The following is a 13,700-nucleotide window of genomic DNA, read 5'->3' as shown; positions in this document are numbered from 1 at the left end:
AAGAGAGATTGTGAAGAAAAGCCTCTGAAGTATTTTAAAAACAAGTCAGCTTTCTCTGCCCTCATTGCCCTCTGCTGTTTGCAGTACTGTTTTCAACCTGCCACAAGTATTGGTTATGCTTTCTTTCAGTGCAAGGCTAAAAAACTGTGAGGATCTGCTACGAGTTATTTGAATAGGACAGAATGACAAAAAGTCCTAAATTACATAGTTCAATACATTCCTTCCAGGCTCACTCTTTCTGAGTTTACTAGAGTCCAAGGTTACTCAGTAGTTTTGGATAATAGCTTCATTGACAGTGTTCTAGCAGCTCATCAAGAAAGACTCTCTAGCCTGTGCTCAAAACCTGCTATTTTATAGGCGTGAAAAATAGTTTGACTATGCCACTGAAGATTGTGCAGCTAATTAAGTGTCAGAACAAAAGAACTTTATATACTCTCTACTTGCACTCCTTTTATTACACATTTTCATCCCAGGCAGTTTTACAGAGAGGCACTCAGCTCACACACACTCAACTAACATGTTAGGGAAAGAAAGATCCATGGAGTGGAAATGCCATCTGCCTACCCAAACAGAAATAGCAGAGAGCTGTGAATTTCTACTTATGTTGAAGAAGAGAGGATAATAAAGGTAGTAAAGATTCTCAATTGGAGTGTATTTTACCCAAAAGTACTCAAAATCATAGAATAGGAGATGAGGCCAGCAGCAGCCTTCCTAAAAACTTGTGAGATACCACAGTGTTAACAGGATGCCTGCTTAGCTGGAGCACAGAAGAGTGGCCCAAACTAAGTACTTTAGACCTCCATTTAAAAATCTGTGAAACAGTAAAAATAATTTAATAAAACCTCAATTTAACATTATGTGCAAAGCTTTTATGCAGCCTTTGATGTTCCTAGCTATAAACGGGACTGAGAAGTGGGGGAAGTGGTGTTAACACAGACACTGGGGAAAAGAAGATTAGAATAATGAAAGAAAAAAAGAAGAGAAATTTAAAAAAGCAGTTCTGAAAGATGCTTCTGCTGTGCATGATTTTCCCTACTGCTAGTGCTCTAATGGAACCTAATTACCTGTCCAATATACTGTATTATTTTCCATATTATTGCCTTTATTTTACAAAACTGGTCAGAGCTATTCCTGCAAGTGCAAACAGGCAGGCCAGGTTTCACAAGGAGCAGCAGTTTGACTGTCCCAGATCCTTCATCTCACCGGGGGCACTTCCCTTTTCTTTTTCCAGACTTCAGCAGAGCTTTGAGCGAAGCTTTTGCTGTTCCCACCTCTTCCACACAGTGTCAGTGAAGGCTCGGAAACCAGCTGAAGTCGCCAGACTGAAAGCATTTGGAAAAATTTGTGGAGGCTCTCCGTAAGTCAGGACAGCTTTGTGATAACAAAGCTGATTTCTGGACCCATCCTCCAAACACTGACGATTTCCTGTTCCCCAAAAGTCTCACAGTAAAGTCCCAACAAGGACAAAATAACAAAAGGTTAAAATCAAAATTTAAGACGGATCGCTGTTAGAAATCCATCAAGAAAGTTTCACCTCATATTCCTGAAGAAACAAAAGCCTTCTCTAATATGACAATATAGTGAGATTGGTATTTCTCACGTACAAATTTAGTCTCTGTGGTTTAGTGTCCTGGGGCATTTTAATTAGAGGCTGTAATGGTGTTTAATCAATTAGCACAGCTCATTGTATCTCAAGCTGAATATGAAAACAATACAAAGGCTCCATCTGGTATAAAGTGCAGCTGCTTGCCTCCTGGAACATTTATTCTGTCTTGAGCATATTAAACACTGTGCTGCAATCCTTCCACTGGTGGACTCCTGGGTCCGCTGTCAATGTGTTTCCTACATGTCAACCCTAAATCATTTCCTTTACACTCCAGAAGTCTTGCCAACCTCTTATTCAATGGGTCACCTTTCAGTACAACATCCTGGCTAAAACAGAAATGTAATTTCCATAACCAGCAATACATGACATTTTCATATATGAAGGAATGACTTTATCACTTATCTAATTGTTGATAAATAATAAATCCCAGATGGAAGTAAACAAAGAATCATCATTTTTCATACTAAACTACAATGATTTTATTTTGCTTTGGTAATTCAGTCTCATAACTGTTTGACTGAAATATCACAATATAGTCATCCAGAAGTTATTTGGAACTGATGCTGTGATTTCTAAGATCTGGTAATCAGCATCTCCAAATGCATTAGGCAGGAAGCTCCTAAAAACTTTACTCTTTCACACTATTTTACAACCAGTGACAAAAAAATGTGATAAATAGTTTTGAATTATACATTATTTATTCTCCATCTCCTTACCCACCTGGCCCTCACAATTATATGGTTCGCCATATGGAATTCTTCCTCTTGTTCTCTTTTGGTGATAATACCTGCTGCAAATCAAGATCTGAGTGGTGGGGTGTCAAGGAACACAATCACAGAAGATTGAAAGGATAATATCTAAGCAGATGTGCTACCAATAGAAATTCTGGAGTGCTAGAACCCCTGTGAAAACACTGAATGTATACTGCTGGAAGGAAAAGTGCTGTCATTAAAACTATCTTCATTATGAATGACTCCTGATTAAGGATTCTTCTGCTTTGACTTAGAAGTCTAAAAATTAGATGCCCAAGACTAAGCTTACTTTATTTAAGGAAGGCTCCTTGTGAGTCTTTCAATAATTTCATTGATGATCTTGATCAAGGGGAAAGAAGCACTTCAAATTGCTGAGGATATTTAATTAGGGGTTTTTGAAACTGCAATGAGAACAAAAGATCTAAACCAAAGAAATATCTTCTGTGAATAGGGAGAAATCTAATCCTTAGGCTGTCCATCTCTCACCTACTATTAAGTTCTAAACTCATATATTACTTCATTTTTACATAACTAATCTTATCTGAAAGAAATGAGACCAACATGAGACCAACATGAGACCTGGCTTACATTGAAAAGTAATAGAAAGAATGACACAAACAAAATACACTGCTTTATACAATGTTTATTATAAAGGAAATACTGAAAAAAACCCAAACCTGTATCTGGCAATAATGCCGGGCAGATAAGAACTGTCCTTGAATATGTGATGTGATAGCTGAAAACATGGCCAATACTCCAATCAAAGGAATTGCATGGCCTACCAGTGAGGTGACAGCCCCTCATCAACAGGAAACACCAAATGTGTTCAAACACGTGTGAAGAAACTCTTAGAAACACGACAAAAGGAGCAGGTGGCTGGGTCAGGCTCCCTTGTATAAACAAGTGTGTATGTGTAGGTTCCATCATACAGGAAAAATAACAAAACTCTAAAAAAAATGCAGCACACATGAAATCCCAAAGTATTTTGTTGAATAACAGTTTCACTGGAATGTACTAATGGGGAACTGTCACCCAGAAAGGACAGTGAGGATCTACATAAATAAAACAGGTGACAGCAGCTAGTTTGCTTGCAGCAATGTGTTTTCTGAGGTTTTCTACCTACCACGTGTTTTATTGTACCAAAGGTTTTAAACAGACTTAAGAGTTGTGGGTTACTCATGTGCCCCAGCATACTTCTACATCTTAAGTACTGGCTTATTAAGGAACTAGAGAAGAAAACAAAAACTGAATTCTGTGTACTGGGAGCTTATGTCTATGGATCATAACTGGGAGTAATAGCACAACCATCTAATTGGCACTGGATTAATTTCCTAAAATGGCCACATTACATAATCTTAGGCAATTAACAGTCTAATGGAAATGGGAGTTATTAGCAGAAGATCAGCTATGCTATAAAAACAGACTGCCCAAAATGTCTGGTTTGGTCTGCTCTGGAGTAAGTGAAAGGTTCCATCACAGAGATTTCCTAAGCTAACTGTATTGATTCAGACAGATTGGTTTAAAATATCCCCTCCCACCTCCCAAATCATTACCAGTATTAACTGGCAAACCCAGTCATCTCTGCAGAGCTGGCTATACTGATTGATTACATGTTTAATAATAATAATAATAATAATAATAATAATAATAATAATAATAGATTTTATTACCAAAAAAACCTACAAAATCTTTATCCACACTTCCTATTACAGGCAGAAAAGTCATAAATTTAGATGTCATACTGTATATGACACTATGATAAAAAGATTTCACACTTCACTGATTCAATTTAAAGCTGCATGACATTAAAATTGTGTGTTTCACAGCTGAAATTATGTGCAACTTTGAAAAAATATGCTTCAAAAAGCATCTATCAGTCACTGCAACATGAGTTGCACTAGGAAAAAACCTTTCCATGTCCACACCTTTTTCTAAAGGAGATGTAAGACTCAGTGCCTTTTCTGCAGGATATACAAAGAAAATACCATCCACTATGCTAGTGGCATATTCCAGCAAATATCTTGCATATTATACAACCTCTGAATCTGTATCATGGATCCTCATTGTCGATATAATATTCCACAAACTGGCTAAAATTCTTGCAGTACTACTGTGCAGAGAACCAAGAAACAGAGCACAGTTCTGTCAGAGCTGAGTGCACCCCCAGGCTCTGCAACCTCTGCCCCCTGCCCAGGAGCTAGCTGGCCATGCTGGAGGCCAGCCCTGATATGAGGCAGCATGTAAACTGAGACCAGGCTTCTGGGAACACAGGTTTTGGAGTTTTGGAGTACTCTTTTGAGAGTCAGCCTTTTGCCCCAGAGCTGCATTTAAACTCAGGCTCTCACACTAAGCTCAGGCAAAGACCAGGTTGCAAGTATGCTTTTGTCTTCCTGAATTTGATTGTAAAACTCATCCACTGACTTGATTTTCTGGCTAAACCTCAGACCTGTTTCATCACTATAGATTCATCGCTGGGAGGTGACTGAAACCTGGTAAATATTTTCACACCTACCAAGCTCTCAGGCACTGTGAGACTGTGCTGGTGAGTACACTGCCCTGTCAGTCTTGCTGCTGCCCTCAGCTCCCGGCACCCCTTCCCCTGGGGAACAGTCCATCATAGCTCTTCTCTGATACATTCCACTTGTGAGACAGGCAGGAAGTCAGCTGCTTATGTCCAAGAAAACAACGAAGGTTTCACCTGACATGCAACACAAAAAATAAACTATGCTTTATAAATAAAAAAAAAAGATCCCAAACCCTTCAATATTTTTTGTTTTGAAAGACAGTGAGTAATCCCTATATTATGCAAACAGCAATGTACTTCAGTTGATACTTGAACTCTTACATAAATTGAGCTCATACTTTATCTTAGGTAGAAAAAAATATATACATATTGTCTCATTTCCTATGTGCTCCCTTCTTAACAATCATAAAGCCATTCTAGTTATTATTTATCCAACAGATAAAGGTGACTGTCATGCTGATATTACAAAGTCCTTTCAGTGCCAGATTCCCCAAGTAACCTGAAAAAAATGAAATGTAATAATTTATTTATTAAATGCAATTAAATGAAATATGCCTCACCTACAGCAATGAAACAGGATTCATGAAGATCATTTAAGAGAATACATGACTCATCCAATTCTACCAACATAGGCATGTATGCCCAGACCTCAGTATTCACTGGATATCTTTAAAATTATAATAAAGAAGCATTTGAGAGAGTTGCCTATTCATAGGCATTGAGCAGGACTCCGGTATTAGAGCCATACACAGATTTTTTCTGCTCTAGCCCTAGAAAAATCAAATGGAGACTGTTGAACTTTATGAGTCAGACTGTGAACTCTTTGAAGAAAGGAGCATAGTTGGGTTCTTACAGATCTCAGCAAAACTAGCAGTTACTGTAAAACAGATAATAAATAATACATCTATCCAGAGAAGGGTAAGTCTCTCACAATTTTGTTCTGAGTTGAAATGAAAAGCAAGTATCACGAAACAGCATGAGTAAAGAAAGTTTCTGAGAGTTCTCACCGATGTACTGCATGGTCTCTTACCCTTGGAAGCAGCAGTGTTGATGACTTTCAAGCTGGGCAGTGGCAGCCTGTATGTGCTAAAGATTTCAGCTCCTGCCAGCTCTGGGGAGACCTGCCAAGAGGCCCAGCAGCCCAGCTGGTGGGTTGCCAGAAGGTTGCTTGTTTTGCCTTCAGTCTTTGAACAAACCAAGTCATCTCTGCTGTACACTTTCATTTTGATGAATGCATATTCCCTGAGAGAAACCATTTCATTAGAAAAACTCTGACCCACGTGAAAGAATAAATTCAGCAAGGGTCATTTGCATTCTTCATATGGACACACAGCTAAATACATGTAGTTGTATTTCCATCCCTTGTAGTCTTACTCCACTTATTAACTACTGCAACTGATCAGCATGGAATGGAATCAGAAACCAGAGACCTCCAGACATCCTAAAAATACCTTTTGTTCTTTAATTATCTAGTTTCCTATTTTTAAGCATTGTTTTTAATGACATGTTTTCAAATAAAGAAGAAAAAGGTCTTTACAGTCAACATGCATTCTACATTAAGAAGTCCTATGTTTTGTACTAGATGTGCAAAGATATTGCAAGAGTTTCATTGCTCTGCAGTTGTAAAGAAAATTTTTGGTCTTATTTGCAAAACAGAAAGTCCTTACCCTCCACACTTGTTCTGCTTCTAGTGATAAATAGAGACCAAGTGAAAAAGAAAATAGGGTAGATCATCATACTGATATTGCCATCTAGATTTCAGATTCCCTGAGTGCTCATGCAAATGTCATAAAATCATCTGTCATTAAAATGTGTGTCTTAACCTTGACTTACACTTAAGTACCTGGTGAGCAGCCAACCCAAGCATATAAGGGGATCATTGACATGAAGCACTTTGTGTGCAATACTGAAACCTGCATTCAAATACAAACTTGCTAATGTTTTTCACTTTAGCTGGTCTGTGCAGCAGATCGGACAGTCTGTGTTAACTCTCCTAATTAAATTGAAAGCTATATAGCAATGCAGACCTTGTTTAAATGCTATTATTAGTGGAATTCCTGCTGTGTATCTCACTCAAGCACCCAACAGATGTCAATCAAAGTTTGAGCTTCTGATTTTATCCTTGGCTGGTAATTAGCTGTCAGAATGCTTCAATCCAGTTTATTACTAACATCTAAGGGATGAGCTGTGCCTTCCACTTGCACAGATACAATTTCTGAGACACTCCTTATCCCATGTGAGTGCACAAACCAAAACAAGAAGTAGAAATGCAATTTTCAGCACCACATACAGAAAGGGAGGGTTTTTCACAGTTGCTTAAGTGCTATTTGAATAGGGCACGTTAAAAATAGAATCAAAGCATTGACTCCCCATGCCACAAGTTCTGCAAAACTGGGCAAACACAAGCAAAGGAGCACAATGCATCATTAAGGATTATACTATAAAGCATTAAAAATGATATTATAAAGCCCTAGTAGCCACTAAAACTCTCTTTAGAAGCACTCCTGCTCTTCTTTGAGAAGGTCCATGACTAAATTCCAGATTAACCTTGAATACGGATTTTTCAAGCAGCAGAAATCAGCTTCTCAGAGACATCAACATCAACGTGTGCTGTTGTAGAACACCAACTGTTCTACATCAAATTTCACTGGTCATAAAAAAGTCCCTGAAAAATGTCTTTGTAAAGATCATACCCATTTCTCTCCTCAGAATCACATGAGCCTGCAATCAGTGCAGTGTGAGCTTTCTTGAATAAAGATGAGAAAGTATTCAGCTACCAAGCACCTGCAGACACCACAAACAATTCACCCATAAACAGAACCAGCAATATAGATCAAACAGCTTGAGGAGGATGGTAGAATCATTTACATTGGAAAAGACCTTTAAGATCATTTAGTCCAGCTGTAAAGCTGAATTATCTATTATAGGACTTAATGTGATTTAGAGGAGTGGATAGAAAGGTGTTCAGGTACTTCTCTGTCCATTTTAAGACAGCGATTTTCCACCATGTACTACAACTTAGAAAGATTTCAGAGGACAAAAAGTGGACATTCCATCCAGTAAAAGAAATGGGGAGGGGGGGGGGGGGGGTCAGCCAGATGCCAGTTTCCATCCCAAGCAAAGAGTTAATATACACAAATGAGAGGAAAGAACAGCTGCACGTCTGCACTGGTATCATCTCTATTTATGAGTGCACAGAGAGAAAAGCTTTTCTCCTCGTGGCTTCAGAGGGAAAAAGAGTAAACAGGGCAAAAGCTCCTCTAGCTGAAGATTTGACCTTGAATCTTTACAGCCTGTCTACAGTATCGGTGGAGGATAATAGGTAAGCACAGGTGGTTCTCCTAAAATAGTCTTTGCTCAAAATCAGACAGAAGGACAGCTTTTACCCTAGTTTAAAATAAAGCCTCTTTCCAGGGCTATCATCTTTAGACTGTCGATCAAGCTGGCAGCCGAGCAATGGACTAAGCAAACGTGCACACAGGCACTTAGCACAACGCTACAGAATTACTAAAAAAGAAAGCATCATCAGTCCGTTGAAATTTTAAAAAATGCCTTTTAAAATACTGCTTTTGGCTTCAGTCTCATTTGCATCTCACTTCTGAAAGCCTATAGAGTTTGCAGTGACAGCTCTGACACGCACAATTCCTCCAGAAAAACATGAATGAAAGACCCGTATGGCGGGGCGGGGCCCAGCGCGCTCCGTTCGGAGCATATCACACGGATGGACACCGGGAATGCCAATGGCCGTCACCGCAGCCCTGGGGGTCCTCCTGGCGGAGCCGGTTCCCGGCGGCCACACCGCCTTCATTCATAAACGCAGAACTGCAGAGGAGCAGCGCCTGCTCCGCTCCCAGGGACACCCACAGCCCAGGACGGGGACATGGCCACCTCGGGAAAGGGACACGGCCGCCCCGGGAAAGGGACACGGCCGCCCCGGGAAAGGGACACGGCCGCCCCGGGCGGGTGCGTGCACAGGCGTGGCCGCGCTCCCCTGCACCAGCACAGGCGCCTGTTCCGACAGCCCAGCGAGAGTCGGGGGCGGCAGCGGGCTCGGGGGAGTGAAAAGGAGCGATGGGGGGAGCGGCGGGGGCAGCGATGGGGGCAGCGGCGGGGGGAGCGGCGGGGGGAGCGGCGGGGGCAGCGGCGGGGGCAGCGGCGGGCTGCTGACGGCCAGACCCCTCTGCCGCTCCCACACACCGCTCCCGCCCGCCGCCCCAGCCCACCCGTGCCTCCGTGCCTCCCTCCCTCCCTTCCTTCACTGGCTTCAGCTGTCCGCCACACTCCAGCGCCCCTACCGCTCTCTTCGAGGCGGCCACCGAGCAGCCTCGGTGCCCCTGCCGCCTCCTTCAAGGATGAATGGAAGCGGGAGGAGGCGGGCTCCAGGAGAGGCCCCGCCCCGCCTCGCTCCCTCAATGAGCGCCCGGGAGAGGCCGCCTCGCCCCCGCCCCACGGCCCCGCTCCGCTCCCGCCTCGGCCCGTGGAAGGAACCGTTCGTTCCTCTCGTTCCGCATCTGAGGGCACAGCGCCGGTTCCCGCCTCGGGCCGGGCGCCGTCCCCGGTCCCCGCGCCCTTGTCTCTGTCCTGGAGAATCACTCCGAGCTCGATATCCCCAGCGCCGGGCTGAGAGGAGCCGCCGCCGTGCCGGGAGGGTTCAGCACCTCGGCCCGGGGGACAGGGGCGGGAGCCGGCCGGCGGCCGCGGCTTTCCACCGCCGGGCCGCCCCGGTGCGCTCCGTGCCCCGCTCCCCGTGCCCGGCGCCGGAGGCGAGCGGCGCCGCCGCAGCCCTCGCCCGCCTAGGGGGAGCGGTTTTTACGGCCCCTTCCGCGCAGCCCGAACTTTCCCCCTCGGCTGGAGACTGCCGCCTTTCCAGAGGGGTGTGCCAAACCCACCCCGGTTTCCAGCCACCCTCCGTGCAAAACCCCTCTCGGGAAGGGAGAACGGGAAGTTTTGGGGAGCTCGACTCACCCAAGACGTTCCCGACGAGAGCCACAATGAAGACGACGATGTAGCCGGCGATCAGCGCCCATTCATATTCCTTGGGATGCAAATACTCCTTCCAGAGATATCGCAGGAACTCCTCATCATCGTAGTCGGAGGAAGGGGTTAAAAGAGCCTCCCGCGTTTCATTTAGTTCCGACCCACTCGTCCAATTCCTGTACGGAGGGGAACCATCCTCCGGTTGAATCCCGGACATCCCTAGTGGGTGTTCCGGAGGCAGGGGAAAAAAAAAAAAACAACCACCAAGAAACCCAAACCCAGACCCTCTCAGAGCATCCGAGCTTTCTCCCGCCGGTCCATCGAGGCTTGTGGTTGCCAGTGCGAAAAGCGGGGTGTGGGGAGAAAAATGACGCGGGAACTTACGGGAACCAATGCGGGAACAGGCTGGGGATCCGCGTCGGTCCCCAACCCGCCCTGACGAGCCTTTTCCCCGACCGGGCAAGGGTTGAAGCCTCCCCGCGGAGGCTGCACCCTCCCTGCACCGTCGTGGAAAAGGCTGGTCCGGGTAGGTTGCATGCCTCAGGTGCCAGAGTGCGCCCGCCCCCGCTGGAAAAGTCACGTCCGTTTCAGACGGTGTTGATTTTTGTCCCCCAAATCATGTACGCGCACCCTCACACACCCCCGCATCTCTGTATGTCTCCCCCCCTCTCCCTCCTCCCGTTTCAGCTCATCCCCAGCTCCTCATCTCTCCCCCCAGCCCTACTTCCAGCTTGCCCATCCCTCTTCTGACTCTGCTTCACCTCGGTATCTCACCCTCTCTTGCACAAGCACTTCCCTTTAGACCTTTCTGAATTAGATTCCAGTTATATTCAAGATATTTGTAAATTAAAGGCTGTGGAAAGCTGCGGTGGGAGGAAGTGCAGGGTTAAAGGAGCCATTAGAAAACAGTGGCTAATGAGGCTGTCTCGTTTCTGTGTGCTTTGAAAGTTAGGCTAAAACGGGAGCCCTGTGGGTTTCCCAGCACTGGTGGAAAAATCCCTAAGTGAGCTGAGCAGATAAATATGAGGTTTCACTGGATTTGAAGATTGTGAGACCTCCCTGCAGCTTGAGTTTAGCGTGCATTCACTGCGCTGAGATTGTTTCAAACATCCAGCTTAGGATCTCCATACAGCAACTACTCCTCAGCTATTCTGAAATGGGCTCAGCTGGCAGAAAGCAGTTCAAGAGAACCCACAAGTGCTAGTTAAACAGCATGATAGGTTTCCTGGCTTCTGGTCATTACTTGAAATATTTTCATACTTTGCCAAGTGTACAATCTCTGAAGGAGAAGGGATAGGTCTGGACTTGTCCCTCCATGAGTGATAAAATCTCCTCTTATTCAGGCAATCTGTTCACTTCATATCTGAATAATTTAATGAGTCTGATAAAAGCTTCATTTCTCTTGTGACTAGCTCAGCCAAGCATTTTAGTGCAGGGTCTGCACCTCCATAGAAATGGAAGAAGTATTATGATGCGACTCTACTTCAGCACAAGCATAATGGAGAGGCAGATATTCATTCATTAACACTATGCATAGAGTGCTTAGCTCTACACTGTACTTTAGGCTACCAAATGTTTTTTATCGGTGTGCAGCCTTCTTTACTGCCTGCGAAGTAGCATACCTACACCTGGAATACCTCCTCCTATTTCTATAGACCTTCTTGCTTTGCTTTAGTTTCTTGTAAAACAAAGAAAAAAATTCCTACTCCACAGGGAACTTGAGTGAACCTTTTAGTCTAAATATGTTATAGAGTGAAATATACTCAGATATACACATAGGATCAACATTTGTCCTACATAAATTAGAAGGGTAGAGTTTGAAAACACCATAAACAAAGATTAGATACTCTGCAGTTAACAAAACACCCAAGGTTATATTTGTTGAGGTATGAATACTGAGAAGTGATTTAAACTCTCCTGACAATGTGGGAATGCAGGATTATTTGGTACATAAAAAGAGACCTATTCAAGGAGCTTGTCATGGTCTTTGCTGGAGGTGAAGAGATTTAGAGAATGACCATTTGGTAATCAATAACAGAAAATCACACTCATGATCCAGCTTGTTTCCTCTGCTAAAATGTTTGTAATTCCACTACTTGCTTCCAAGTTGCCAAAAATCAAGTAATGTCTTTTTTGATGTAGAATTTCTTCCTCCATCATCAGTAGTAACCCCACCTGCAGTGCTGCATGCAGCTCTGAGGTCCCCAGCACAGGAAGGACGTCGACCTTGTGGAGCTAGTCTAGAGGAGGGCCATGAAGGTGATCAGAGAGATGAAGCACGTCTCCTATCAGGAAAGGTTAAAAGAATTGGGATTGTTCAGGCTGGAAAAAAGACGACTTAGGGGTGACTTAATTGTAGCTTCCCAGTACCTATGAGAAAGATGAAGAGGGACATTTTACAAAAGTAGGCAGTGATAAGACAAGGTGGGGAATGGATTTAACTTGAAAGTAGGTTTATACTAGACATTAGGAAGAAGTTGCTTACTGTGGGTGTGGTGAGAAACCAAAACAAACTCCCAGAGAAGTTGGGGATATCCCATCCCTGGACATCTTCAAGGCCAGGTTAGATGGAGCTTTGAGGAACATTGTCTGCTGGAAGGTTCCTTGCCTGTAGTAGAGGGGTTGGGACTAGATGATCTTTAAGGTCCATTCCATTCCAACCATTCTGTGATTCCTATGAATAGTAGGGAATGGAATTAAAAAGGCATAAATATTTGGAAACACGAATTTTTGAAAAACTTGTCATAAGACTCACTCTTTTTTTCAACAAAATTACAAATTTGGTTGATAAATACATAAATAATAGATTATGCAGATTAATTAGCTGCCTAAATTTGGTATTCCTAGCGAATAGGAAGACATTTCCTTTGATAGATACCACACATTCTGATTAGGGAGCAGGCTAGTAAAAAAATCAATGTGGCCACATTATAAAGATTAAAAATGGGTTAGCTAACAGATCCCAGAATGAAAAAATAGACAAAAAACCATTGTTGAGCCTATGCATTCCCATTGTCAGTTCTTGGCTCTGTTATTTCTTCAATGACCTTGAAGAAGCTGGCAGGTGACCCAAAGATCAGGTGTAATCAACTAAACACACATGCTCATCACGAATCTGTAGCCAGAAAGCTTCATTTCACCCTTGGTGGTATAAATGAGTATACCTGTGAAAACAGATTAAGTTTTAAAGTATGAGTGAAACTTAGTGAAAATATCCACCATGTACAAAACTCTGCTACGGAGGAAATGGTTTACAAATTGAGCCATTTTTGCCATGCATTTTAAAATCAAGATCAAATGTCTTTCTAAAAGATAAGTGCTAGATGAGAATTAATTCAGAAAAATCACATGGCGTGTAGTGCAAGAGGTCAGACTGGATGATTGTGGTTGTCCCCCTCTGGCTTTCTAATTTGTGAAAGTGTGTTAGCTAAATCAATTCCCCTGATGAATTTTGGTTCTGATTTATCTTTTCTTTTAATTATACTATCTTCAGCAAGCTTCGTGCAACAGTTTAAATCTGCTCCTTTCATATGGAAGTGTATAGCAAATGTTCAAAATTATGTAATTCTTATTTTAACGTTTTTTTGGGGTTTTTTTCCCAGTTCAAAGCCTGCTTAACATGTGGTTTTACAAACTTCTGTAACCAAAAATATACTGGTCACACAGCACTTAAAAGATGCTTAAATTCAAGGGTATCTCTATTAACCTTCTTATCTCAGGAGAGTACTGTCTGGTACTTTATTTAGCTAAAAGGTTCACATATATTGATATCTCTTCTAATCCATAACTTTCCATCACTAGTCCAAAAATACTGAAATTACATTACCAGCCCTAGAAGATA

The 13,700-nt window shown here is 43.0% G+C and overlaps 1 protein-coding gene across 1 annotated transcript in view; it reads right to left on the bottom strand.

The window, feature by feature from the left end:
• The window catches only part of HCRTR2 (hypocretin receptor 2), a 32,265-nt gene extending 21,869 nt beyond the window's left edge, over positions 1-10,396 (bottom strand). Inside the window, 3 exon segments of the mRNA XM_062488548.1 lie at positions 9,848-10,035; positions 10,244-10,356; positions 10,358-10,396. Of these exon segments, the coding sequence (XP_062344532.1) occupies positions 9,848-10,035; positions 10,244-10,356; positions 10,358-10,396 (340 nt within the window).
• Positions 10,397-13,700: the final 3,304 nt, after the last annotated feature.

This window comes from Cinclus cinclus, chromosome 3 (genome assembly GCF_963662255.1).
Source record: "Cinclus cinclus chromosome 3, bCinCin1.1, whole genome shotgun sequence".
In the NCBI taxonomy this organism is placed as follows: domain Eukaryota; kingdom Metazoa; phylum Chordata; class Aves; order Passeriformes; family Cinclidae; genus Cinclus; species Cinclus cinclus.
This window is presented reverse-complemented; position numbering and strand designations above follow the sequence as displayed.